We start from the raw sequence: 27,668 nt of genomic DNA, 5'->3' as shown, positions 1-27,668 counted from the left end.
GCTATAAACATCGCGAAGGAAATCAGAACGAATTAGAGCAAAAAAAACATTTATTTCAACAAGTTTATTAGTATCCCCGTAAAAAAAAACTACATCACAACTCTCTTTTAACTCGTTTCTTCAGTAATAACGTGTTTTATTTCCTAAGTAGAACAAACTACGGACGCGATTTAAGATCCTTCAGTTAAACGTGTTGAGGAGTCATTCCCTCAACGACAACAGCATCGTAACGTACGACATGCATGTTTTCATCGTCTTTGAAACAAAAAGAATTAATTAACTTGTAGGGTTTATTAATGAAGGTATTATAATTTGTTACATACGTTTCCAAAATTCTCGATACTCATTTCGTACAGTCCTCCAGCCGACAGTGCGCACGGTGTACTGGATCTCATTTGCATAATCTGAATCATTTTTCTAATTCTGACCGGTGCTTTGTACCACTTAGAACAGTATCTGTTACAAATATCAGAGGACATTAAAATAAATCTATTTTCATTATAGGGTTAAAAATGAATTTGATGTCTTTTTATTAAAACATTTCACTTAGAACCAGTGGGATCTTTCCCAAGAGTTGAAGTTGATTTGGAGACACCGAATTCATTTTTCCGTCTAACGTTTCTTTATACTGATTAAATAATGGTACATATTTGTTGCCAGTTCCGCACAATGATCCAGCAATACTTGACCAGGCAAACTAATGACGAATAAGTGAAACTGCTTCGATACAAGGAGTACGCCAGCCTTGGTCGCCTCTTCCGGTCTGTCAAGGTTCAGGATCAACTACATAGAAACATTCTTCTAATTAAAATTATTCCAAGGTAACTTTCTTGAAAAATTCTCACTTGAACAGCCGTTACACTTATCCCAATCATATTTATTCCGACTTGAAACAAATAGCTGTTCGTGCTAGTTTCATTTAGTATCTGGTAGAACCTTGAAATAGATGAAGAAAGCAGATCAACGATCGTTTTTTTAATTAATGGTATGTTATTTAATTATTATTTGATTGTTACATACTGGAGGGCCTTGTTATGCGTGACCATGCAACACCTGAACCGATTGAATTGTTCATTTCCGTCTATCATGTCCGCCATTTCCGTCGCTTTTTGGAACTGTTTACTGGATAGATATCGTGAAATATTTTGGATAATTGGACTCGAGTCGAAAATTTTCTTCACTTACCCGCATACGACAAACATTCCACTGGCGTGATGAATGACGATGATATATAATGAATCAACGGTGGCTATAATGGTAACGCAAATGAGCGTACTCCAAGATAACTGTAAATACACGAAATAGTAATAATCTTCGCTGTCGAAGAACAAATAGTTGACGTTAAACAATTGTTGTCGTGGTCGTGTTTCGTTTAGAGGTAGAACGACGTCCAGGACAGATGGAAGCAACGTGAGCGACAGAAATATTACCATAGACGAGAGCAAACAAGCTGAAACGACATTGTCGTTCAAAATGGAATTATAAATAATTTCATTAAAAATTTATGAAAAATACGTACTTCTGTATACGTTTGCAACGGTACTTGCTCGTTTGGTAAGCTTCTCCAGCGCATTCAGTTCGTCGTTCTCTTTTAAATGTTTCCATTCTTTTGCCACCCAATTTAATAATTTTCTAAACTGAAAATAATTCTGAATATTTTGGAAGACTATTTAATCTCAAGGAGATATATATACTTACGTTTGATTTATTAAGATGTACATTCAATATTTTAACGATGCCGATGGAGGCGGCGAGAAAATATGGCAGGGACTCGAACATTAGATCCATATCTTTTTTCACTATCGATGTGTAGAATCCTAAGAACTGTCGTATCATCGGTTGTTCATTAGTTAAAAAATGTATTTATTTATTTCGAACAGTCAATTACAATAATTACACGTGCAATCTTACTGTTGGAATAACCATACCGAGCGCGCTGCATATCATAACATATACAGTAATACTACTGATTGAATCTTCGTGATAAGGATCCAGCCCCAAAAATCTGAAGTATCTTTTAAGTAGTTTGTAATAGGGTATATCGTACACGCTTACGCCTCGGTTTCCATTATTCTGGAACACTGACAACTTTCAACTTAACACTATTATCTAAATTAGAAAAGTTGGAAAAATTAGAAAGATAAATTTTATATTATTTCTTTCATTTACAAAATTTCTCAGAGATTATTCAAGCACTGTTCTTAGTTGAAGAACGATATTATTAGAAAAAAAATCGTTAGAACCCTATCCGTGGTTAATTTTCAATTTTCACACAACTTTCATTTTCTTCTTCCAGATCATGCACTTAATTCTCTAACAGAATAGAAATAAAATGAAAGAAGTAAATTTCCTTTTTACTCTTTGTATCGCTGTAAGAAAAGTCAATTTTTAACCATCTACAACACGACTGATACTGCATCGAATCACTTCTGTAGGAAGTATAACATTTGTTCCGTTTCAGACGAACGGGTGGTATTAGATCAATTTGCTTAATCTATATACGATTTCCTACAATGATACAACTACGTAACATCAACTGATAAATATGTTAGAGAGAATCGTTTGATCGGTTGACAGGTATAGCATTCGATGTCATTTTAGAATTACGAATAGGGTACAGTTAATGTGTGGTAGATAAGAAAATGATACACACAGGTTTCATTAAACGTTTCTTAAACAAGAGCCAGATAAATTCGAAATTCGTGGGAACGTAGTTTGAAACACAGTATTGAAGAGGAAAAAAAAATATATACACATCGAATTGAGTATCCTCCCCTTTTTCGAAGTCGGATAAAAATTACGATGGGAATCATTTTCCTGGGATATCCGTGCAACTAACGAATGGTGTTGACCGAATAGATCAGAGGTTCTTAACTTTTTCGAATTCACGGAAGACTTTTGATTATAGAAAAGGTTGGTGGAACGCTAAGTTCACTAACTAAGGCCATAAATCCAGTGACAAAAATTACCATGTATGGATCATTTATTAAAAATTATATTGGTATTACAAGTTACATAACAGCAGAAAAAGGAAGCTAAGGTAATCTTTTCATAAATCTTCCTTTTAATTAATTTCAGTGCCTAAAATTTTTAATTGGAATGGGGAAAACGAGAAATTTACACGCAGGATGCTTTAGTAATGTAGAATAAATATAACATAACGATTTTATTTCAGAATGCGAACTGTTTCTACTTCCATACTTTCGTTACAACAGAAACAATCCACAGCCTTTATATTTGTTTTTTAATTAATCTAAAATTCAGTTGATAAGATGTAACAGTTATTGTTGAATTAATTTTGAGCATTAACGATGGATCTTATTCCCTCATTGATAGCAGCATTGTGATATAAGACATACACATTCTGAAAGCCTTGAAAAATAAATATGAGTATTAGAAATCTTACCATTGGTGTGAATATGTAGAATTTTTGGTTTCTAGTTTGACTTTTTCACATTCTACCTTGTTACGCCAATGGACATTACATTAAATTAAATCGTACCGATGCAAAATTTTCCATGTTCATGTCATATAATCCACCAGCGGTTAATACACACAATTTATTGGCTCTTATTTGGATCAGATAAATCATTTTCCGAATTTCGATCGGTGTTTTATACCAATTCGAACTGTATCTGTTACAAAATCGATGAAACGTTTAGATTGAAATTTGTTATCCGACACTTATGCATATATGTATATGTCACGACGTTACATATTATCTGCAAAATCCGAACAATAATCAATCAGCACTTGTCCAGGTAGGCTGCTAACGAACAAATGAAATTGTTCCGCGCCAAAAAATATTACATTTCTGATGGCTTCGTCTTTCGAATCGGTATCCATATTTAAAACTGCCTGCAACGAACATCAAAATTATTAACATTCTTTCTCTTCTTTTTTTTTTCCAGAGTATTTACCTGGACAGCAGTTACACTTATACCTGTCATATTCAAGCCAATCTGAAGTAAATAACAGTTTGTACTGCTCTCCTTGAAGATCTCGTAAAACCTCAAAGCAGAAATTAAAGACATCAGTTCAGTTCGATGATTCAATTTTTTTGTAAGCATTCATTGTACAGAGTGTCCATTATAATTCGTAACAATTTCATTGTTACATTAAGACAATTATTACTAATTACTATGGCCACTGTATAATTCATTATTATTTGATCGTTACAAACTGGAGAGCCTTGTGATGGGTGATCACACAACGTCTGAAATCCGCGTATTTGTGGTCATTCGTGGTACGCCTGTGAGTAATTAAGTTGTAGTCCCTTTCCGTCGCTTTTTGGATCTGATATCTGTTAATCGAACACCGAAGAAGTAAGCTTTTATTTTCAGTGTTTCTAATTTTACAGTACCCACCCGCATACTGCGAACAGTCCACTGTTGTAATGAATTATAGTCATGTACAAAGAATCCATAGTAATTATACCGGCGACGGCAATGAACGCCGCAATGGCCAATTGAAAATAAACGATATAAAAATATTCTTTTTCGTCGAAGACCAAATAATTCACTTTCACTAATTGCTGCCGTGGTCGGGTTTCGTTCAAAGGTACAATAACATCCAGAAGAGGAGGAAGCAATGGAACTGTTAGGAATATCGCTAGACACCCTAACAGTGTACCTGAGAAAAGGATATATGAATAGAAAAAAAGATGCTGAGATTTAGAATTCAGCGTGACATCTTACTTCTGTATAAATGGGCAAGTTTACTTCCCCTTTCAGTAATTTTATCCAACACGTGTAACTCATCGTTCAATTTCAACAATTCCCATTCTTCTATCATCAATTGGTATAATTTTCGAAACTATAATTCGACCAATTTTGATTATTTCGTAATATTTATGTTGCGTTTCTTGATCCATAAAGATTTGTACCTACGTTTTCTTTATTCAGATGGCCATTCAGAATTTTAACCATCGTACTGATACTCGCTGTTAAGTGCGGCATACACTCAAGAACAGCATTAATATCTTTCTCAAGCAACGATATATATAATTGGAACGACTATCCAATAATGTTTATACAACAATTTTATTCAATTATTTGGAATTATTTATTGGCATCATTACGATACGTGCTTTCTTACCGTTGGAATAATAACACCAAGTAGAAGGGTTATCATCACAATCGTGAGAACTGTACGAATCCCGTCTCCTTGATATGGATCCTGGCCAAGAAATAACAAGTATTTTCTAAGCATCCTACAATAAGGAATGTCGTACACGTTGTTGCATCGTCTTTTAACTTCCTGAAACACTGAGAACTTTGATTTTTAATATCAGCTACATGGGTGTATCAAACACTGTACGATAGAAATGAATAATTAACAGATATACAAATCGTGTCAAGATTAATTAGGGCGAATGTCTTTGAAGCAAAATACAAAATGGTAAAATTAACAAAAGATTTGATAAGAATACACAGTTGCGATCCCGACACATCGTATAATAAAATTCATTCAATGGATGCAGAAAGTAAAAGCAAATAAATTTCTTTCCTACTGTTCGTGCCTTCGGTTTTGATGGCATCAAAGCAACGCGTTGAATGTAGCTTGTATTCGATTGCAAACAGAGGTGTGAATACGTAATTCAAAATACGGTTTGATCAGTTGGCAGGTATAGAATTGTGGTGTCATTTTCGGATGACGGCGGGTATGTAGTTGTTGCATGATGAATAAGGAAATGATATCCATGGATAGGCTAACTGTGAACCTCTTGTAGGGAATATTGAAAATCTGTAGAAGTTGTGAAGGGGGGAAATATGGAAGGGAAGATTCACGAGACGATTCAGTTTACAGGGGTAACAGTGTCATAAACGGATCACTTTGAGTGGCTGGACAATAGGTGGATAGGAGATCCTTTCGTTCTAAAAAAGTACAGTTGTCACTTATGTGACAGTACCACATTGCAGTGGTTGTTCCCAGTGATTTGTGGTAAACAGACAAGCGTATTCCTCGTGTATTTTCTTCCTCAAAAACAGACACAAAGAATAAGTCGAAACAATAAACGTATCGTAGCTATAAACGTCGCGAAGGAAATCAGAATGAATTATAGCAAAGTAACATTTATTTCAACAAATTTACGTATATTTGTATACCCGTACAAACACGACTGCGCCACACTTCCCTTATAATTCGTTTCTTCATTTATATTGTGTTTTATTTCCTGAGTAGATCAAACTACGGACGCCATTTAAGATTCTTCAGCTAAAGGTGATAAAGAGTCATTCCTTGAACGATAACAGCATCGTAACGTACGACATGCATGTTTTCATCGTCTTTGAAACAAAGAGAATTAATTAACTTGCAGGGTTTAGTAATGAAGGTATTATAATCTGTTACATACGTTTCCAAAATTCTCGATACTCATTTCGTACAGTCCTCCAGCCGACAGTGCACACGGTTTACTAGATCTCATTTGCATAATCTGAATCATTTTTCTAATTCTGACTGGTGCTTTGTACCACTTAGAACAGTATCTGTTACAAATATCAGAGGACATTAAAATAAATCTATTTTCATTATAGGGTTAAAAATGAATTTGATGTCTTTTTATTAAAATATTTCACTTAGAACCAGTGGGATCTTTCTCAAGAGTTGAAGTTGACTTGGAGACACCGAATTCATTTTTCCGTCTAACATTTCTTTATACTGATTAAATAATGGTACATATTTGTTGCCAGTTCCGCACAATGATCCAGCAATACTTGACCAGGCAAACTAATGATGAATAAGTGAAACTGCTTCGATACAAGGTGTACGGTAGCTTTAGTCGCCTCATCCGGTCTATCGAGGCACAGGACCACCTACATGGAAACATTCTTCTAATTAAAATTATTCCAAGGTAACGTCATTGAGCTTTCTTGAAAAATTCTCACTTGAACAGCCGTCACACTTATCCCAATCATATTTATTCCGACTTGAAACAAATAGCTGGTCGTGCTAGTTTCATTTAATATCTCGTAAAACCTTGAAGTATGTTAAATGAAAAAAACAGATCAACGATCGTTTTCTTAACTAACGAGATGTTATTGCATTATTATTTGACTGTTACATACTGAAGAGCGTTGGTATGCGAAATTATGCAACGCCTGAACCGATTGAATTGCTCATTTCCGTCGGTCATGTCGGCCATTTCGGTTGCTTTTTGAAACTGTTTGCTGGGAAGAAATCGTGAAATATTTTGGATAATTGGACTCGAGTCGAAAATTTTCTTCACTTACCCGCATACGACAAACATTCCACTGGAATGATGAATGACGATGATATATAATGAATCAACGGTGCCTATAATGATAACACAAACGAACGTACTCCAACCTAACTGTAAATACACGAAATAGTAATAATCTTCGCCGTCGAAGACCAAATAGTTGACGTTAAACAGTTGTTCTCGTGGTCGTGTTTCGTTTAGAGGTAGAACGACGTCCAGGACAGATGGAAGTATCGTGAGCGACAGAAATATTACCATAGACCAGAGCAAACAGTCTGAAACGACATTGTCGTTCGAAATAGAATTATAAATAATTTCATTAAAAATTTATAAAAAATACGCACTTCTGTATAGGTTTGCAACGTAACTTGCTCGTTTGGTAAGCTTCTCCAGCGGTTCCAATTCGTCGTTATCTTTTAATTGTTCCCACTCTTTTACCACCAAATTTAATAATTTTCTAAACTAATAATAATACTGAATATTTTCGAAGATTATTTAATCTCATGGACTTATATATACTTACGTTTGATTTATTCAGATGAACATTCAATATTTTAACGATGCAGGCACTGGAGGCGGTCAAATATGGCACGGACTCGAACATTTGATCCATGTCTTTTTCCAGTACCGATGTGTAGAATCCTAAGAACTGTCGTATTGTCGGTTGTTCATTAGTTAACAAAATCTATTTATATCGAACGGTCAATTACAACAATTACACTTGCAATCTTACTGTAGGAATAACCATACCAATCACGCTGCATATCATAAAATACGTAGTAATAGTACTGATTGCATCTTCCTGATAAGGATCCAGCCCAGAAAGTTTGAGGAATTTTTTAAGTACTTTGTAATCGGGTATATCGTACACGCTTACATCTCGGTTTCTATTATTCTGCAACACTGACAACTTTCAACTTAACACTATTATCTAAATTAAAAAAGTTAGAAAAATTAGAAAAATTAGAAAAATTAGAAAGATAGATTTTAAGTTATTTCTTTCATTTAGAAAATTTCTCAAAGATTATTAAAGCACTGTTCTTAGCTGAAGAAGAATATTATTTTTTTTAAAGTCGTTAGAATCCCATCCGTGGTTAATTTTCAAGTTTCACACAATTTTCATTTTCTTCCTGCACACTGTGCACTTAATTCTCTAACAAAATAGAAATAAAATGAATGAAGTAAATTTCTTTTTTACTCTTTGTATCGCTGTAAGAAAAATCAGTTTTTAACCATCTACACACGGCCGATACTGGATCGAATCACTTTTGTAGGAAGTGTAACATCTGTTCTGTTTCAGACAAAGGGTATTAGAGTGTATTAGATCAATTTGCTTAATCTACATATATACGTTTTCCAACAATGATATAATTACGTAACATCAACTGGTAAATATATTAGAGAGAATCGTTTGATCCTTTGACAGGTATAGAATTCAATGACATTTTACAGTTACGAATGGGGTGCAGTTAATGCGAGGTAGATAAGAAAATGATATCCACAGGTTTCATTAAACGCTTATAAGAAATGTCAGAAAAATTCGAAATTCGTGAGTGCGTAGCTTGAAGTAGTAGATTATTGATGAGGTCATTTACAATGGGAATCATTTTTCAGGGGTATTCGTGCGACTACCAGATGGTTTTCATCGAATAGAGCAGCGGTTCTTCCCTTTTTCAATTCATGGAACACTCTTGGTTATATAAAAGGTTGGTGGAATACTAAATTGACTATGGCCATAAATCCAATGTACGCATCTTTTATTAAAAATTATTATTACATAGCAGCAAAAAGAGGAAGTAATAGTATAAAAAATATTATCTTTGTAAAAACTATAGGTACCAAACTAAACCAATTTTTTGTTAAATTTTTCTTCAAATGAATTTTAATGAGAAAAATTTCAAGTAGGTCATTTGCACGCTGAGTGCTGTAATAGTATACAGTAAATATAATGTAACTATTTTATTTCAGAATAGTTGCTTTTACTTATATACATTTATTACTACAGAAACAATCTACAGCCTTTATATTTGATTTTTAATTAAACTAAAATCCAGTTTGTGAAATGTAACATACATTGCTGAATTATTCCCTTAGCGATAGCAGCATTGTGATATAAGACATACACATTTTGAAAGACTTGAAAAAATATCGCCTTCGGTGTAAGTATGTCGAGTTTTTGATTTCTAGTTTGACTTTTTTACATTTCAAACTGTACCTAGTTACATTAAATTGCACCATTAACTCGATTAGAGTTTGAATAATGGTTCTTAACAAGTGTCCCGCGTGCTTATTACAAGTGTTCCGCTAAGTGGTGAAAGCTCCCAAGAAACGTGAGAATTGTGTACACAGGTGTAATATGTTATTTACTGTACAAGTTCACTTCCATTATAATCTGCCATCTGATTTGCAGAATTTTAAATCCATGTGCATCTCGATCAGCATATGATCATAGTAAGAAAAAAGGAAATTATGAAAATTCCTCGTTCAAACGATACAATAAAAAATAGAATTAAAGATATGTCAAATGATATTTAAAAAAAATAAACAGTTGCTGATAAATTTTCTAAACGTGTTGGTTTCTGATAAATTTTATTCAAACTGTGAGTTATGTATACATGGAATCATGCTGTTTTTGCAGTGTGCTTATTTTATTTTTACACTATATAACAAGTTAATATGATCAGTATCATCCTTTTTTTATATTTTATAAATACTTACCCTCTCACAGACAGACTGTTGAAATAAACGTGGTTCAGAATTTTAAGGACAGATAATGAATCAATGGACGTGCAAAAGCCCTAATAAAAGATACAGTACCATCTGCTCTTAAAATTCTAAATTCCATTTCCTTGTCATCTCGTACGATATTCTTTTGTTTGCTGAAAATATTCTCGACGTATCATTCCCTCAGCGACAGTAGAATTGTAAAGTATGACATGCAAGTTTTAAAGATCTTTAAATTAACAAATCGTATTGATCATTAACTATTGTGTGACACAACGATTTATATGAATGAGTTATTGCTACATACAGTTCCGAAATTTTCGATATTCATTTCGTATAATCCTCCGGCTGATAGTCTGCACGGTTTGCTGGATCTGATTAGCATGATATGAAGTACTTTTTGAAATTTCACTGGTATTTCGTGCCATTTCGAACAGTATCTGTTGTAAGTAATTCAGAAATACTTGAACACATTTCATGTTTCTTTTGGAAATTAAAAAGATATTCAGTACGTACATATCATTTGATAATTCAAAACTTCGATCCATAAGTACTTGCCCAGGTAAACTGAGAGTGTACAAATGAAATTGTTGACCCAACAGAAACATAATTATTCTGAATGCTTCTTCGGGTCTGTCAAAGTTCATAACTGCCTAAAATTCATCATTTGTCAATAATCAATCGAAATATAGAATTTCTTTCGATTTTAATTCTTACTTGAACAGCCGTTGAAGTGATACCTAGCATGTTCAATCCAACTTGAAACAGATAGCTGGTACGAGTGCTATCGTTCATGTAATCGTAAAATCTGAATCATGTGGCAAAAATTGATTACCAAAATGTTGCTTTAATTTATGATTTATTAGTGAATTCGAGTTACTAACTTGATGGCTTCGTAATGTGTCATCACGCAACGTCTGAACAGATCCTTTTTATTACCGTTTTCGAAGGTTCCTCCTTCTATATCCGATTTAGATATCTCTGCTGCTTTCTTAATTTGATACCTACGTTTGTAAGAATTGTTCTAATTTCTTTTATTGTTAACAGATCGGTTGTACAACTCACCCGCACAAGGCGAACACACCGCAGATATAATGAAAGATGACCATGTACAACGAATCCATAGCGATAATGACCAGGACGGTGGTAAGCGAACAACACATCATATGTATATAAACAATGTAAAAGTGGTCCTCCGTATCGACAATGTAATTTAGTTTAAACAATTGCATTCTTGTTCGGCTTTCGTTTGTGCGTGATATTAAATCAAGTGCCGGAGCGGCCAACGGTATCGATAGGAATAATATCATAAATGCCCATAAACTAGCTGAAAATTTCGTAGACAATTTGCAATTGACAATCAAGAAAATGTAAATAGAAAAAGGATACGTTTTCCTGATCTTTACTTCTGTATAAAGTACCCATTTTACTTCCTTGCTCGATAACTTCGTTCAGTACGTGGGTCTCCCCATTCAGCTCAGAGACTTCCCATTGTTCGCTCATACGATCAAACAAATTTTGAAACTGTAAAATTTTAACGGTAACACTCATCTGCTTTAAACGCGTTAATTAAGAACTTTACAGCTAAACGGGTGCAGCTCCATTTAATACAGAGGGGACCAGCAGAGTCAGTTTGTACCCCTGATTAAAAAATTAAGTGAAAAATATGTTTACGTATTAAGAGCTGGACTCCTTTTGCTTAAGAACATCGATTCAGTATAAATACTTCTTTCCGATTGATGTTGTGATTTAATAGTTTGATCGTCGAGACAAATAATGTGGCCATAATTGGAATGCATTCCATCACACTATCTAAATCTTTCTCTCGTATTGATTTGGCGAATTGCAACAACTGAAAAATTCATTATTATCACAGCTTTGAATAGATTTCCTCGGGCTATTATTTCGTTTTACATTTTATGGAAAGTTGTATTTTAAAATTTCTAATTTTACTCACTAACGGAATAAGAACGCTTATCGAAAAAAAACTTAACACAGTCATATGAATATTATGGCTCAGTTCTGTTTGATACGGATATTGTCCCAAAACTATCAAATATTCTTTGAATACTTTGTAACAAGGTAGCTGAAACGCATGCCTCCTCTGTTTTCCATTTTCCTGTAACACTGAACCATTTTTCCAACTTAAACTTATTTAATAATCAAGTTATTATTATAAAATGGAATTAAAACAAATTAATATATTATAAATTAATGTTTGTAAAGTGGTTCATGTATAAGTTTAAATTCATCATTCTTTTCCAGCGTTTACGCAAGTGATGGTCCGCCGCAGGCCTATATAATTTATACGAGGCCCCTTTCGATAGACCAACACCCTACCCGGGACACCCATAGGTGAGGGTGCGAGTGTATTACAATATATGTATGTGTATTTAAATTTCCAAATCTTATCCCAGAGCCATTACTTAGTTTAATTATCATTTTAATTGCACTGTTCGTTAATTGTTTCTTACTGTTTAAACACTTTTGTGTTTCAGGCGCGGCCTGATGTACCCCGACGTTAACTGATGAGGAAATAAAGGGACTAAATGTTCGACTGACTGGCGTGTAATAAAACAATTTTTCTTTATAGACAAAGGGTAACATCTATGTGTTATCTAATGTGCGTATTAAATTTTCTATTTAAATAACAGAGTAATTTGAATTATGCAATTTTGTTCTTCTTCAATTAATATCGACTTCCAGCGTATCTTTTTCCATGGATTGACAGGTACCAATTCACTAGAAACACACGGTTCATGAGAAAATGACATTTGGCCATTGCCGAGATCCACCTTGAGTCAGAACTTTGTGTTTGTGACAGAAACTGACATATGGCTGAAGTCTTTTTCTTTCTTTTTTTTCTGTTAATGAATATTTTATCGCAACGTGGTATCAGTCGCTTTATCAATTTTAACGTATCAAAATAAATTTGTAAGAAGAAAAATGATAATTTTGGATACATTTATAGCGATAGTGTTTTTAATAAAAAAGATGTTAACCCTTTGCACTCGTATTTACATTTCAGTAGGCTACCAATCAACTCGGAATTTCTTTTATTTATTTATTTTATTTTATTTGATATATACATACACATTTAAGCAGAAACTAAAAGAAAACATTGTAACGAGGGTCCCTAGAAAGAAATACTAATGTAAATATATGTATGATAATAAAATGTAGGATAGCGACTATACGGTGACATACGAGCGCAACGATTGGAAAGGGTTAAACATTCTTATGGCACCATGATACTCTTCCACCAAAAATTGTTTATTTGAAATTGTTTGAAAGATGATTGTTTTCAAATTATGACGTTTAAGCGTTCCCGCGTTGACAATTTTATTTGATCTTCGAAAGATGTCACTCTAGTACTGTGCCATCTACCTGCAAGCTTACCATGTTGCGAGTTACCAATCCAGTATCGAACTCTGCATCGCAAGTCACGTTTATAAACGTACATTCGGGGTTTGTTGTTCACTTGCTCGGTGTTTTGTATATGTTTATATCGGTTTCTTGTGTAAAAACTATATCATTATCAGAATGAGTGCCGAGGAAGAGGTGCTACGGATTCAAAAAAAGTTGAACAAGATGTCGAGCGGCGACGGGACGGTGAGTAAGTGAGTAAAATAATAGTTGTGTATCGTTCGGCACATTAGGGGCTGCTCGACGAGCACGAAAGTTCTTTTTCCAACTAAAAATGCAATTACTGTGATAATATGAGAATATATAATGCGTACGAGTGCAGTATTGTGTAACATTATCGCTCCGATGAATGATGTTTATATGTATAAGTCCGTGTAACACGGTCATTCGGTATAAACTGATGTACCACAATGTATCGTAGAGCTTAAATATCTGACATACTAATTTTAACGCGTCTACAATCCTTTCCAAAGGTTAAATCGTGCTCTCATTATCAAATTTGTTGAAGCACCAATTGCATATACTTAAACTTGTTGTTAAACACGCATCATTGTATTTGTTTAGTACTTTCATGAATGTATGAATTATCTCACTGAATTGTTTGCCTTGAACATAATGTAACAGATACTAAGCTCTTATCAGTACAAACGAAAATTTACCATATGTGTTAACGATACAGGTACATGTATAATAATGATTATACAGACATCAAATGTAAATAATGATATGTTAAAACTATATGTACATTTAAATTTCATATTTTTTATTAAATAAAAGAACTTTTGTTACAGGGACAGGAACAAGCATTGGAATTACTTAAAATATTGCAAAAGTTACCAGTTGACTTGGAACTTCTAACTAAGACACGTATTGGAATGACTGTTAATGCATTGAGGAAATCAAGCAGAGATGAAGAAGTTATATCATTATCTAAAACTTTAATAAAAAATTGGAAGAAGTTTTTATCTGGTAAAAAAGTAACTTAACACGTTGAACGCCATAGTGAAAATGGCCATTTGTTATAGGACTTATTGAAGCTCTAATTATTAAGAATAGAAATAGTTAATTTTCAAATTTCAAATATTAAGCTTCCTATTTACCACTTAACATTATGTGTACCGTAACAATATTACTTAAAATAATGTTTTTCTATTTTCTTTTAATTATTCAGGCATGTGTAATTTGCGGTGTCGGTCACCGGCGACCCCCATGGCGTTCAACATGTTAATACTATCCATTGGAATATAGTATAAGTGTATTATATTTAACAAACTTTTTTTTTTATTTAGGATCCAACAAAGAGAAGGATTCTACTTCTTCAAGTAGTTCAAAAAAGAAGGATGACAAGTCGGAGAAAAATAAAGATGACGGGGATCAAAAGAAGGATAAAGATGCTACTGATGGAAATGATGTTAAAATGAAAGAAGAGAAACCCCATAAGGACCTTCAAAGGAAACAGTCGACCTTCCCGGCTCCTACCACAACAGACGCTGTAAGACTTAAATGCAGAGAACTTTTAGCGGCGGCTTTAAGAGTCGATGGAAATACGATCGATGGTTGTGCTTCACCGGAAGAATTAGCAGAAGAATTGGAGGAAGCGATTTATGCAGAATTTAAAAATACTGATAACCGATATAAAAATAGGGTAAGCCTTATATTCTTCTTTCATTTTCATCTTTTAATTTAAATATCATTTTATTCTGTATACTTGTTTAGGTGCGTAGTAGAGTTGCTAATTTACGCGATGCAAAGAATCCGAATTTGCGAACGAATTTCATTGCTGGTGCAATAACACCTGCTAGGCTTGCATCTATGACCGCCGAAGAAATGGCGAGCGATGAAATAAAACAATTAAGAGAACAATTTAAAAAGGAGGCGATCAATGATGCCCAACTTGCTACGGTGCAAGGAACAAAAACTGATTTATTAAAATGTGGAAAATGCAAAAAGCGCAACTGCACTTACAATCAAGTGCAAACGCGTTCGGCCGACGAACCTATGACTACTTTTGTGCTATGCAACGAATGCGGTAATCGATGGAAGTTTTGCTAAATCTTCTTATTCTGTATGGTTTTTTTGATCAATATGGAAAAAGAAAGTGTATTTCGTTCGACACCTACTTATTAATCAACACTTATTCAGATTGACGAGACATCATTGGATGTATGTTACGTAAATTGATCATTCACAGATTGTATATTAATCGTTTAATGATTATACTTTTAGTCGATTCACAAATTTCCAAACACTTGGTTTTCCTTCTCTTGTATATATTAAAATGTAATGTTACTAGGTCTCAGCTTTGTAGGATTTCAACTACACCGAGGAGAAACTGGATAAATCAGATTAAAATACTTCAAACCCTTTTAAATACTGCATTCATGCTGGTCAAAGTTCTAACATGCGAGTAATGTTGAAAGTAAGACTTTTCATTTTAGATTGTACGAGTTTACACAATGTTTTATCTGTGAAACACTTCGAAATTGTGGGTACAGTACTGAAATACATGTATGTAATTATAGCGTAGTGTTTTTGAAGCCCCTCAATAATTAAAATCGAAATTAAATGATTCACAGAATTTTTCAAATTCGACTGTAACGCCATCTATACAAAAACGGCTGAAACTACTCAATATCTTACCGACTGAGTTCCCAGAACAGAGGAGCAGCAGCGTCGCCTTACAGAGTAACTAAATGGTAACTTATCGGCAACGTTTCAGAAGTCGGTAAGTCAATAACCCCAACTTTTAAAAAGCGGTCTTTTTAAATACAACAGACAAGCACAAAGCAATAGAGGTAAAGTAAAACTCGGTAATGAAAAAGTGAAGTACAATTTTTATTAATATACGCAGCCATTTCAACATTCGGTGCACCATCACAAAATTAATTTCAAATTAATTGGTAAACACACTTGTTACAGTTGTATCGCGACCCTTTTTCGGCTCTCTCTATATAAATACCTCGTAATTAAAATATATAATATATACATATGTATTTATATATAATAATATATATATATATATACGTGTGTATGTATATCTGTACAACCTGTATACACGAATCTACAAAATAATTTCTATCTAGTCGCTAATTATGTTGATCGTTAACCCTTTGCGATCCTCCATTTCTTTATTCTAACAAAATTTTGAAATTCAACTAAACTAAATTACAATTAACAATTAACATTATAATTAAATTAACAACATTTCAAGTTTCCATTTCTTTCACGGAAAGAACAATTAATCATATGAAACATTCACAATATGAAAGTATAATTCAAGAAATATATTCTCAAAACAGAAATGAAGGGTTGTCGGAGCGCAAACGGTCAAAGAAGCAACGAGTTGTCGAATTTAAAACGAATTAGCCAAGCATGTACATCAAAATAGAGGGGGATAAAATGCATTTGGACGAAGTTCGGTATGCGGCTCGTACAATCGCAAGGTAGACTATTTATCCTGTGTGATATGTTACCCTTAAGAACCGGAAATTAAAATCAATACAACAGAAGAAAATGTTAAATGAAAAACTTTCGTATACTGCAAGAACAATATCTAAATAAATATAGTAGAAAAATAAGAAAATGGACATTTCAAAGAATCTAACAATTTTGAGGAACAAAATTTTCCAGAAGATTTAAAATCGAAAAACATTCTTCAGAAATTAAATGTCTATGATTAACGAGGCGACGAGAGAAACTTTCACCCTTTTACGATATATAGGGTCAGTAAAAATGGAAACTAAGGACGGAGTGTTCGTGTCTTAACGCGAACGCAACAGACTAGAAAAGAATAAATTAAAAAATCATTTCCTCTCGTTGCTCATATTTCGTGTCTTGAAATCGTTCAAAAGTAAAAACTTTTGTATTCGAAGTGATCCAAATATTTTCTTCTATAGGGCCTATGTTCTAGCGTTAAATAAATAGGTCGAAATACTTGTTCTGGTAAAGTAAATGCCGCTCGAAATTCTTTAATTTGCTTAGCTTAATTGTAAATGTTTTTAAGCTCTAACAGCCAGCTAAAATCGCTCTCTGTTTAATCAAAATACACGTCTCGTCGTACTTTTGTCTTTCTCTTTAAAATATATCGTTACACTATAGTGCTATCGAAGACGAGACATTTTATTGACGAACGTGAAAAATATACTGAGTTTTCTGGAGGAGGATATTCCTCATACTGTACATACTTTCTACGAACGAACCCTATCATTGATTAAACTTAACACTTTGATGACTCTATACATACCATAAAATAACATAAACAATTTATGAAAATAATTGACACTAACTTTGTAAATTTTCCAAACACCTAGCCTTTCAAATCTAACAGTAAGCAAAACAATATAAGTATAGAATTACAACTTTGGCTGGGTTCCAAATAATAATATTAATTAGAGCCACGTTATCAATGAAATTCACAAACATACGATACCATCAGAGTGTTAAGTGTTCTAATGGTGTAATATCCTTGGAAATATCATACAAGGAAAATCCATATCCGTGCACCGAATCTAAGATTACATTTATCTCTCGTTTCCTCGTTTCGTTTCTTTTGTTTAAGTACGAAAAACCCGCGCGACCAGTGTAGCAATGCGACATCGGAAAAAGAAACGACCAGGAAAAAGCCAGGTCGTGTTTGTACAAAATTTCGTAAGTACAATCTGATTCGCGCGAGTGGAATGTTGAGACGATTCTGAATTATAATAATCTAAAAATACGAAGGAAACGTAAGAGAATTTTCCATGCCGAGTATCATGCAAACGGGGATAGTTTTCGGATGCCGAGGTCTGTCGTGGACGTTTAGATGGTTCTCGGTTAGTTTAGACCTTGCTTAAAAACGGCACAGAATCGTTTAGGCGTTGATTACATTCGCATTGGGTCAAAACGTTTAGCTTGGAATCATGTGCCAACCAGCAGTCGATAGAATTATTCGGTTAATAATCGAGCGACGATGGTATTTTGTGATTCTCACAATTGGACTCTTAAATGTCTGACCTTTTAAATAACTAAACCCTGAAATTTGGGTACATACCAAGCTCATAATTAACACATCATCCACGAGTCACAAAATATCATGGTCAAACAACTTTGATTGTTTGTCTCAGTCGCTCATCGCATGGCGAAATCTTGATATCGAGTAAATTGGGGCAAGTCGAAGGAACTATACGATTTCAATGGCATCGTATCCCCGCCGAAACGCGCGTCGTCATTCCTCTTATCTTAACACTTTGACGACCATTCCCATACATTCTACCATTAACCTCGTTTCATAAGATTGCTACTCTTACTGCTCTATAAAAAATGAAACATAACATTTGGTCGTCAAGGTGTTAAAGAGCGCGGTATTAGAATATCAATCGGTGATTGCCATTAACAAAAACACGTCCTTTCGTGAACTGCTTCCTCGGCTCGTCTGGTAAACACGTTCACTAGTTGGCAGTGTACCCTGTTAACAAATTATAATTGAAGAATGCAGCAGTATTGGCCTCGTAGCTGTGAAGATGAATTATGATATCATTTAGAAGTACCTGCAAATAATCGAACAAGTGTTTACCTGATTTTCACGTTGGAGTTATCGATTACCTCGCCATCGCAATTCCACACACTCAGGCTCGAGTTCATATAGCGACTGTTAATCTCGCTATCAGACTGCACGTGCAATGTGGAGAGGGCACGAAACGTGAACTCCCTTGCTCTGTACACCTCGACGAAAGGTAGATCGTACTGCAAACAGAAATGAATTGGCTTCACTCTATCAATCGTATCGAACGTTTGCTAAAGATTTCTGGTATCTGATAAATTGACAACTTTGGGAGTTTAATTGACAAAATTTCAAGGTACCAGAGTCTTCTGTTTGCTGGTCAGCCTGAGCAACATTCTTATGTTATTAAAAAGCGAGGTATGCCGAACTAGAATCACATCCACGCAACCATCACCCAGATGGCAATGAGGGCTGAATCCCATGGGACTCCTAGAGCAGGCACACGCTAAATTAGCACCGTTCACCATGAAAAATTTGCCTCTGATGGTCATCCATCCTGAAACGAACAGGTGAAATAATATAAAGACGCAACATTAAACTGAAAACCAAAAAATTTTCAACTCACTAGAAATTTCTTTATCAGGAACGCTTTTGTGCATGTGTTGCAAACACCTTGTGCAATTTTTTGTGCATCTTGTACTCGTTGCTGGGTGACAGGGGTCAGAAAGAAGCTGTATTTCACCTTCGTAACCTTTGTTCGCGATTATCTTCTTGAAACCTGAAATCAAATAAGAATAACATTCAGTTACAAATATACACGTAACACGTCATTTTTATATGACGTTATCTCTGAAGGAAAATAATCCTAATAAAAATACCTCGAATTGAAGATACATTCTATGTACATACATATTTTTCGCTTCGTATTGCTTACGAAAATGTTTAGTGGTGCCGCTTTTAACACGTCCCTTTTAATACGTCCCACGCGTGAAGTAGATCAATAAACAGAGAGAGACGTAGTACTTCGAACGCGATGTAAGTTTCAGAGTATCCTCTATTTTTAGTCTCATTCGCCAGGTACTCGGGGAATGCGAGGGAATTAGTGACTAACAAACTGGAACTAAAGACGTAAGAAAGGACAAGGGTCACAGTTCTATGAATGGAAGACAATAGCGTGACACTGACTACATAGAAGGTGTATTCGTAGCCGTTCGTGTTTCCCCTTTATTAAGGAATAAATGTTGCCCAAGTACCCGGAGCTATCGACTCACCCGAGTAGTCGTATCTCTGGGGTCCCATCCACCTGAACTTCTCGCTGTCTCGTATCACGTCGCCCAGGTATCCATAGCTAAGTACACTGGCGTACAACCTCAATAGGGTCTGTTCGCTGTGAACAGAGGAGATGTCGAGGCCGGTACTGTCGCCAAAAATGATATGTATCGCAGCCGTCTGAACGTCGGTTGTCCCATGGAGGCTGTACGCCACCGTGTCGGTGCTCCCACTGGGTATCACCCCAATCGGCAATAACGGAGTCGGCAGAGATACTTCAGGGTCGTTCGGATCGATTTGTTGCTCCTTAGAGGTTCTCAGTACAAGACCGTTGATCACCTCCGCGAGAGTACCGTCACCTCCGATGCACACCACAGCCTGAAAAGGGATTCGAAACGGGGTTACAGTAACTTTCTAAGCAAAGCTAATGAAACTATGAAATTCTTACATGAAAATCGCTTAAATCTGCCGTTAAAAGAGTATCACGAGCATGGCCAATTCTTTCCGTGACCAACATCTTAGTCTCGATACCCGCGATGGTCATCAACGGTTGCACATCCTTTTCCCAAATTTTCAACCCCTTCTTCTTCCCTCCAAATGGGTTGACGAATAGTAATATCTTTCTTGGACGATGGGTGAGCCCTGTAAATAGAAAATTTTTCATTCGTTTACGATTTCGAAGAAACGTGTAAGTACGCGCCGAGCGGGAACTCGGATCAATACCGTAGTCCTTCCAACAGGGGGATACAAGGGATCGCGTTACACGTGCTAAAAGAAACCACTCCCCATTGTTTTTTCACCGAACGGGGTTGTAAGGGGAAACAACTCGAGCCTCGGGAATGGCGTTTTGATTTATCAAATCTAACAATACCAACTTATGGATAATGATAGTCAGTTTTAGGTTCGTCGGTTCAACGGTCGGCTCTGGAAAGTATGCAAGTCCCTGTCTCGACTGGTTAAATTTGGATCAGAGCTGGTTATATACAAAGTCCTAGAAGAGGTACATCAAACGAAGCGGAGCAACGCGTAGCCGCTTTATTACCAGACGAGTCGTTTGTGTTTCCACGGTTTTGATGTTTTTTTTGTTTTTTTTTTTTTACGCGGCAGTAAAAACGTGGTCTTAGTTACGCAGCCTTGATCCGTAACCAACGACCTAGTTTTCAGCATGCACCACCACGCAGAGTAGTCCTTTCTACTCGCGTTCACCGCGCCCCGCCGAATGTACCTACGCGAAATTAAAAATTGTACAACTGGTGGAAGGGATTTACGCGTGCGACAGGTTCAAATTGCTAAAATAGATCAATTCAAAGACTCGAGAGGAAAGACCGTCGTAAAATACCGTAGAGACTTCGTAAATACACACCGTGGAAGGATGGTCGAAGCTAAATTAGAATTAGAGTATATCTGGAATGTACAGCCCGTGGAAACAATATCAAATGACGAGACACCCTAAGATTCCATAAATGTACGCTACATTTGTATCATCTAGAACACCCTACGTTTCTATAAATATGTACACACTACGTAAGAATAACTAAGATCATTGTAGAATCGAGGTTGCATTCCAGTAACGTGTAGTCTGCGGAGGCAATGCAGCAACCTGATAAACCAGATAATTAAATAATTAAATAAATAATGATACCAATCGATACAGGGACTTAATAGGGCTCTGTAAAAAAAAAATTCAAAGAAGATTAATTCCAGCTGAATGAAAATTGAAACATATTGCAATATACAAAGTATAGCCGGTTCAATCAACATAAATTAAAAGTGTATACCTTGATTTATAAAAGTGTTTTATCATTTGGTTAACGTCACGAAAAGTTTTCAAGACGATTAGCCGATCGAATTAAGTACGCCAGTCGACATTTACCAGGCCGGACTTCAATGATCGATACCGGATCAATTATTCAACCGTTCCCTAGTCTCAAATAGAAAGGAAATAATAGCGCTCACGTACAGCGACAATTCAACTTTCACCTACTTTTCCTCTATTTCGTATTTTTTTGCAATCGACGCTATTAGATCCCAGCTTGATTTCGTTACAATTGCGAAAACGAGTGATCGGAATAAGAAAATCAGGTAACAAGTTTCACCGTGTTGTGAAAAGGAATCGATACGATAATTCTCTGTATCGTGAGAAGTGAAATGTCCCTGCGCGTGGATCAAACTTTCTTTTCATTGTCTCTGGAAGAAATGTAGATGAATTTATGAATGGGTAATATTAACGAAGACGTAATTGTGAGTAAAAGAAAACTCACCCATCAAGTAATTTCGTATGGTTTTCACCCAGGATGCAACTTGCCTGGGATCTGTGTGGCTCATTGTCACACTGTGATGGCTCCATTTCATTTGTGGCCCACGTACGGCGTAGTGTAAAATAAAATTCGTCGGACAGACGGTGGACGATGTGGGCGATGTAGGGGGTTGTTTCTCCTTAACGTTCGCCCCGGGTATCCAATCGTCCCCATAGCGAACCGCGAGCACATCCGTTAACGGCAGAGTCCATCTTGCTGAAAATTAAACATATTTTTTCTGCGTTAGCTTTTTTATCTTTATTAGTATTCAATTACAACGATCTTTGATTATTTTGCAATGGGAAGATAATCGGCTCAGATAAATTGATATCGATAAGAATCGATGACTTTGCGATTATAAGTGCAATTTTTTCTTAACGATAAAATACTTGGGAAAATTCGACAAACTCAAATCTATTTTCATTTGTTCCTCCAAGATATCGGTCTACAGACAAGCAAGAATATTCAGCAAACACGCTAAAATACATGCGATCACCGAAGGTCGACGACTATGGTCACCTGAGAGTTTTAATCACTGAAACCTGCTTGCAGCTTGAATCGGGAACTGAGAAAAAATTTGAATAACTTAAAGAACGGATAATCATTTCGTTCATGGACGAAAGACAAAAACATTCATTAAAAGAACATTCTCGAGGACACCGATGTTTTTGCTTATAATTACTCCAATGCTCGAATTACTCGTCTTCTTTTTATTACCGCATATGGTACTCACACTTAGAATACTTCTCGAAGAAGAGTTTCATCAGATTCAAAGAACTTTTAATCTAAAAATCAAATACAATTAAAAATCTTGAAAGAGCAGAATAATCGCGACAAGATAAAACGGAGGAGAAGTAAGATGGAAGGTGAGCCAGTTAAAGGAATCCAGCGACCTTCCTCGGGTTCTTATATGACCCGTCCGATTCGAAGGTTCGCGAGCACGAGGGGAATCGGTGTGAACGACCTGGACGCCTAAATTTACCTGAAGAAATTCAGGCTGCAGTCGGGTTCGTGTCGCTGGGAAATTATGGATTCTCACCGTCATTGCGGCTTCAGAATCAAGGATGCTCCGTCGTGCGGATAATACGAATGTTCTTCCTACTTCGATTTCATTTTCTTCTTCTTAAAGATGAAAAATCTTCCGAGGAACGTTTCATAATTGTTCCACATCTGAGTTGCGAGATTTTTAAAAAGCAAATCATGGAAAATGTGACGCACGAGAGTGCTACCTGTTTCGTAATTAACGAGACAAATTTATATCCGGTTTGTACGAAGATAACGACGCGAGAAAAGTAGCGGAACATTCGTTGAACGATCCCGTTCGAATTCGTTAATTCGATTTAAGAAACGTTTTGAAGATCACCGCGTAAACTGGTACGAGCTGTAAATTGGGATAAGCATTAAATTGGATGGATGGTGAGCACGATCAAATTAACCAGTCTTTGACGCAAGACCCTACACTGTTTCGGATTATTAATCCCTTGTAACGACGAGTTACAAGTTCTGGCCTCGATTCTGCTTTACATGCAACTAAACGCGAGCGCTTTTGTCGAAGGGAATTAAAGAAATTGAGATTTGAAGGGAGGAAATTTGTCGAATTGCAGCGCCGCGAATTGAAATTTGCATAATTGGAAGCACTCGGTGATTCGAAGTTGTTGGAACTAAAGATATATAGTAGAAAATTTACCAATTACAATTGATCCTAATTGAATAATATCGAACTGGAAGGATGCGAATAAAAAATTCATCGATCTTACGTGATCTTTAATCAAAATCTGCTAAAATTAGATCTCTCCGAATCGAAGTGAAACAAACGAAATCGTCCAAGTTCAGAAGTCAGACAATCAATAAACCTTGTTATAGCCTGAAATTAGATTGGTTTTTTCTCCTCGGAGGTACACCATGCTCCGGATAGCGTCAAGTAAACCTCTAGTCTGACCTTTCTGCTGAAATCAATAGTTCCTCCAAGACTCTCAGGCTCGTTAAACGACGTTGACTTCCTTCTAAGTAGCCGCGTTTACTTAAGCACACCTGGCGTGTAATAAAGAGGAAAAAACGAATGGAATGAAAAATAACGAGGCGTCAGAAGGAAGAATGTCCCAAACAAGATACGATATTCGAGGCATGACTGTCCCCGGCGTTACAGAGATAATTGGGATGTATGCCAAACCGCGATCGGTTGTTCGACTCCGAAACGAACGCCTCCTATCGAACCGACGAGACTGGAAGATTTCGTGGACCGAGGTCGCAAGACGCGACAAATTTTTTCTTTTTTTCTTTCTTTTTTTTTCACGTGAAAAGGCTGTTTGCTCGGGCCAAAAGTATGACGTAATGAGGGCACTCGCGCAAATTACTTCCAAGTATATATGTGTGTATATAATATACGCGGCATCTTGCAAGTTTCACTTTTGCATGCATTCGATTTACGTAATCGTGATACTTGAATTCTGTTGTTGGGAAAAATATGTTTATGTTCCGTGTACGGCTACATAATTTCAATTTTATTTCATTTTTATTATACTACATACTAGTCTAATGTATGCAAGTAGGTTTAAACGGGAGAATCGATTATGACTGTAGAAATACACTTTCGATCTATCGTGTGCACGTATCGATTGCGCGCGACCTGCACGGAATATCGATGAGTTTTTCGGCGATCGGCTCACGTAGAAGCAGAAACATATGTATCTAAACGCGCGTCCTTGAATTTCATTTGCATACCATTCCGTTTCCTCCTTCTACCTATCGCTATTGAATATTAAATAGTAAATCGTACTACTATTCTCCATCGACGCGTCGATCGCTTCCGTGAAGAAACCAGTATGCTGTTGGTGAAAAATGTATCCAATATTTCACACGTTTAAGAAAAGAATACACAAAGTAAGAGAGAAAAGTTACGTGATAATTAAACATTATCGTCCAGATGAGGTTTTCAATGTCAATTTTTATCGACAATTGATAAGATACTTTGAAAAATTACTTGTTAATCGTTCAACGATCGAACCGAAAAAGAAAATATGTTGAATTGTAAAGAGATCCTTTGTTTAGAAATACCGTTTGAATTTCGCGCGAAACGCGGTTCTCCCACAGTTGCATAATGAATTTCCATGAAAATTATCATGTCTGCAGTGGAAGCAATTTTCTTGCATGATAAATCAACTTTTATCAATAATTAGCATACTCGTATTTATATTATGAAACGATTTGACGTTTTTCGATCGGTCGATCCTTCGATACTCTCGAAACTCGAATCGAAACTTTACTTCCTCGCGCGACCGTAGTTTGCAAGTGAATCTCTGACAGAAGCGGGCAATTTCATTAAAACTTCCTCAATATTTGTTATCTGAATGTATGAGCCTGAACAATGATGACACGTATCATCGCAAAACCGGAAGTATTATTTCATCAACTTCGAAATATGATTCTGTTTAGTGAAAACTGAACACCGCTGTTTAATGGTAACTTTGTAAAAATTGTTGTATTTTAAGTTATTCAGTAATGATAATTTAACAGAAAAATTATCAATTTTCAGATTATGATTAATTCATAACGCGATAAATAACTATAACCTAAAGAATGCTAATATGTTATATATATCAAAGTCACGAACAGGTGACATCACTTGTCAAACTATCAAATTTTTAAACCAGACAGTGACGCGTTTATTTTTATTTCAACTGTTTAACACTTTAACAATTCAATCACGTTAAATCGTTCTTTATAAACGATAGCTATAGTCTCGGGTATGAATAAACAAGCTCTGTATTCAGAATTTGACGCCTCTTTAATGGTTACTGCAGTACAATACAAAACAATACAAATTTTCAGTATTCACATTACGCATTATCATACAAAGTTCATCTATTGGCTAACGATTTCTAAATCGAATGTAATTAACAGACTGTGCCTACTAATTATCACTACACTTTCATTCCAAGCAAAGTACACATTGTTCCACTCCACCTAACATGTTAGCCGTGGACTAAGGACCATGAAAATTTGCCAGAGTGAATTAAATAAGCAAAAATAATTATAATATTAATATCGCCAAATCAGATCCGCGATGTTCGCAGCGAACGTGTTAACATCAGAGGTAACGGTGCAACCAGCCACTATTCCTTTGTTTCGAACCGCGAGAGACGCGGAAACGCGATTGATCCTCGCTGACACGAGGCCGTTTTATCACGCTTTCTCGCTCCGATCCCTTTCCCTGATACTAACGATCGTTGGCACGAGTACGCGACAAGAAGTTTGATTCTATACTTACTGTACGGTGGTTTCTCCGTTTCCCATATCAGCGTGCCACGATGAAAGTAGACCCTGCACCGTTTTTTCTTTACCACAAAAGTGTTCAGGAGCACTGTCCTGGAGGATTGGTCGGTGATTTCCTGCATCATCTTAGATGGCTGACGTTGGCTACCTTTTCGCGAGAACACTCGTTCAACGAGGAAATCCCATTAACGTCATCTCGGTACCGATCGATCGTGGTACACAAGAAAATCGCCACGAAAATCGTAAACGATACTCGTGAACAATAAAAAACCACTACCAATCTAGTCTGCTCGCTGGCCCGAGCACAACTACGGAGCACGATCGACTCACGAAGAATCGTGCCAAAACGTACACGCTCGGCTTTACGATCGTCAGCGCCTCCATCCAGTCGATTCTCCAAGCATGGAAGGAAAATTTCCTTGGTCGATGATTTTCTCCCTTCCGAAGTACCACTGCAGTCGAACTGCAACCAATTGGCTTTTCCTTTACATTGATAGAAAATCACGTGTCCCTTTATCCCTCGTTCATCACTCTTCAATTAATTCTTTAGCATAATTATGTTGGATCTATCTGTCCAGAGAGATAATAACATTCCTTGATACACTGAATGAAAATACTTACTTATCTCCCGATTAAATAATCACCAAAGGTTCATTTATGTATCCAAAACCGTGAGGTTTCTGTTTAGTATCCATTCCTCTTGTATAAGCTGAGACAAATACGAATTTTGAAATACCGATAAAATTTAAAACCATATTTTTACAACGACTGCATTACATGGCGGTTTTAATGCATACAAATGATAAAATTTAATATTTTTGAAAGCTAATACATAATCGGTAAGCTACTCAAAAAGTCGACCCTTTCGCCATCTATGTGAAAAGAGCTGAAACTACTCAACAACTTACCGACCGGTTTCCCGAAACGTGTGGCGATTTATTTAGAAAAACTATTTAATTTGCAATTTATCTTATTTATT

At 35.9% G+C, this 27,668-nt stretch overlaps 4 protein-coding genes across 7 annotated transcripts; 1 reads left to right on the top strand and 3 right to left on the bottom strand.

Moving 5' to 3' along the window:
- Nucleotides 1–87: 87 nt before the first annotated feature.
- LOC114880732 lies at nucleotides 88–5,339 on the bottom strand. The gene is made up of 18 exons (XM_046287781.1): nucleotides 5,098–5,339; nucleotides 4,890–5,015; nucleotides 4,698–4,815; nucleotides 4,368–4,632; nucleotides 4,184–4,303; nucleotides 3,921–4,011; nucleotides 3,716–3,858; nucleotides 3,503–3,635; nucleotides 2,359–2,494; nucleotides 1,912–2,081; nucleotides 1,699–1,824; nucleotides 1,520–1,637; nucleotides 1,186–1,450; nucleotides 1,021–1,122; nucleotides 846–936; nucleotides 647–783; nucleotides 324–456; nucleotides 88–255 (listed from the first exon to the last, which is right to left on the bottom strand). Exons 1-18 carry the CDS (start codon nucleotides 5,209–5,211, stop codon nucleotides 202–204), a joined length of 2,442 nt encoding a protein of 813 aa, XP_046143737.1. The 5' UTR covers nucleotides 5,212–5,339; the 3' UTR covers nucleotides 88–201.
- Nucleotides 5,340–6,112: 773 nt separating this feature from the next.
- LOC114880719 lies at nucleotides 6,113–11,109 on the bottom strand. Its single transcript, XM_046287780.1, has 16 exons — nucleotides 11,012–11,109; nucleotides 10,831–10,950; nucleotides 10,664–10,754; nucleotides 10,463–10,599; nucleotides 10,254–10,386; nucleotides 10,125–10,175; nucleotides 8,421–8,450; nucleotides 7,956–8,117; nucleotides 7,746–7,871; nucleotides 7,567–7,684; nucleotides 7,233–7,497; nucleotides 7,068–7,169; nucleotides 6,888–6,978; nucleotides 6,679–6,815; nucleotides 6,356–6,488; nucleotides 6,113–6,287 (listed from the first exon to the last, which is right to left on the bottom strand). Exons 1-16 carry the CDS (start codon nucleotides 11,107–11,109, stop codon nucleotides 6,234–6,236), a joined length of 1,848 nt encoding a protein of 615 aa, XP_046143736.1. The 3' UTR covers nucleotides 6,113–6,233.
- A 2,233-nt stretch (nucleotides 11,110–13,342) lies between these two features.
- Nucleotides 13,343–15,893, top strand: LOC114880722 (transcription elongation factor S-II). Of its 4 annotated transcripts, none has more exons than XM_029197024.2 (4): nucleotides 13,343–13,558; nucleotides 14,164–14,341; nucleotides 14,662–15,017; nucleotides 15,089–15,893. In XM_029197024.2, exons 1-4 carry the CDS (start codon nucleotides 13,490–13,492, stop codon nucleotides 15,422–15,424), a joined length of 939 nt encoding a protein of 312 aa, XP_029052857.1. In that variant the 5' UTR covers nucleotides 13,343–13,489; the 3' UTR covers nucleotides 15,425–15,893. The 4 variants fall into 4 exon arrangements, with proteins under 4 accessions (XP_029052857.1, XP_029052859.1, XP_029052858.1 ...); XM_029197026.2 differs by having other exon boundaries at nucleotides 13,343–13,566; XM_029197025.2 differs by lacking the exon at nucleotides 13,343–13,558 and adding an exon at nucleotides 13,593–14,086.
- Nucleotides 15,894–16,186: 293 nt separating this feature from the next.
- LOC114880721 (ceramide kinase) lies at nucleotides 16,187–27,079 on the bottom strand. Its single transcript, XM_029197023.2, has 8 exons — nucleotides 26,685–27,079; nucleotides 22,382–22,633; nucleotides 20,569–20,762; nucleotides 20,123–20,498; nucleotides 19,477–19,629; nucleotides 19,211–19,407; nucleotides 18,924–19,093; nucleotides 16,187–18,815 (listed from the first exon to the last, which is right to left on the bottom strand). Exons 1-8 carry the CDS (start codon nucleotides 26,812–26,814, stop codon nucleotides 18,740–18,742), a joined length of 1,548 nt encoding a protein of 515 aa, XP_029052856.1. The 5' UTR covers nucleotides 26,815–27,079; the 3' UTR covers nucleotides 16,187–18,739.
- Nucleotides 27,080–27,668: the final 589 nt, after the last annotated feature.

This window comes from Osmia bicornis, chromosome 11 (genome assembly GCF_907164935.1).
Source record: "Osmia bicornis bicornis chromosome 11, iOsmBic2.1, whole genome shotgun sequence".
Classification (NCBI taxonomy): domain Eukaryota; kingdom Metazoa; phylum Arthropoda; class Insecta; order Hymenoptera; family Megachilidae; genus Osmia; species Osmia bicornis.
This window is presented reverse-complemented; position numbering and strand designations above follow the sequence as displayed.

Coding starts and splice junctions, on each gene's coding strand:
- LOC114880721 (XM_029197023.2), bottom strand. CDS start 26,814: ATGATGCAGGAAATCACCGACCAATCCTCCAGGACAGTGCTCCTGAAC. Junction 20,499..20,568: donor CAGATTTAAGCGATTTTCAT/GTAAGAATTTCA, acceptor ATCCCTTTTCAG/GCTGTGGTGTGCATCGGAGG. Junction 18,816..18,923: donor AACTCCAACGTGAAAATCAG/GTAAACACTTGT, acceptor ATTTGTTAACAG/GGTACACTGCCAACTAGTGA.
- LOC114880732 (XM_046287781.1), bottom strand. CDS start 5,211: ATGCTTAGAAAATACTTGTTATTTCTTGGCCAGGATCCATATCAAGGA. Junction 2,082..2,358: donor TTCTTACAGCGATACAAAGA/GTAAAAAGGAAA, acceptor GAAAGTTGTCAG/TGTTCCAGAATAATGGAAAC. Junction 1,638..1,698: donor TACATCTTAATAAATCAAAC/GTAAGTATATAT, acceptor AATTATTTTCAG/TTTAGAAAATTATTAAATTG.
- LOC114880719 (XM_046287780.1), bottom strand. CDS start 11,109: ATGTGTTGTTCGCTTACCACCGTCCTGGTCATTATCGCTATGGATTCG. Junction 7,872..7,955: donor TTGGTATGGTTATTCCTACA/GTAAGATTGCAA, acceptor ACAATACGACAG/TTCTTAGGATTCTACACATC. Junction 7,170..7,232: donor GGAATGTTTGTCGTATGCGG/GTAAGTGAAGAA, acceptor ATTTCTTCCCAG/CAAACAGTTTCAAAAAGCAA.
- LOC114880722 (XM_029197024.2), top strand. CDS start 13,490: ATGAGTGCCGAGGAAGAGGTGCTACGGATTCAAAAAAAGTTGAACAAG. Junction 13,559..14,163: donor TGTCGAGCGGCGACGGGACG/GTGAGTAAGTGA, acceptor CTTTTGTTACAG/GGACAGGAACAAGCATTGGA. Junction 14,342..14,661: donor TTGGAAGAAGTTTTTATCTG/GTAAAAAAGTAA, acceptor TTTTTTATTTAG/GATCCAACAAAGAGAAGGAT.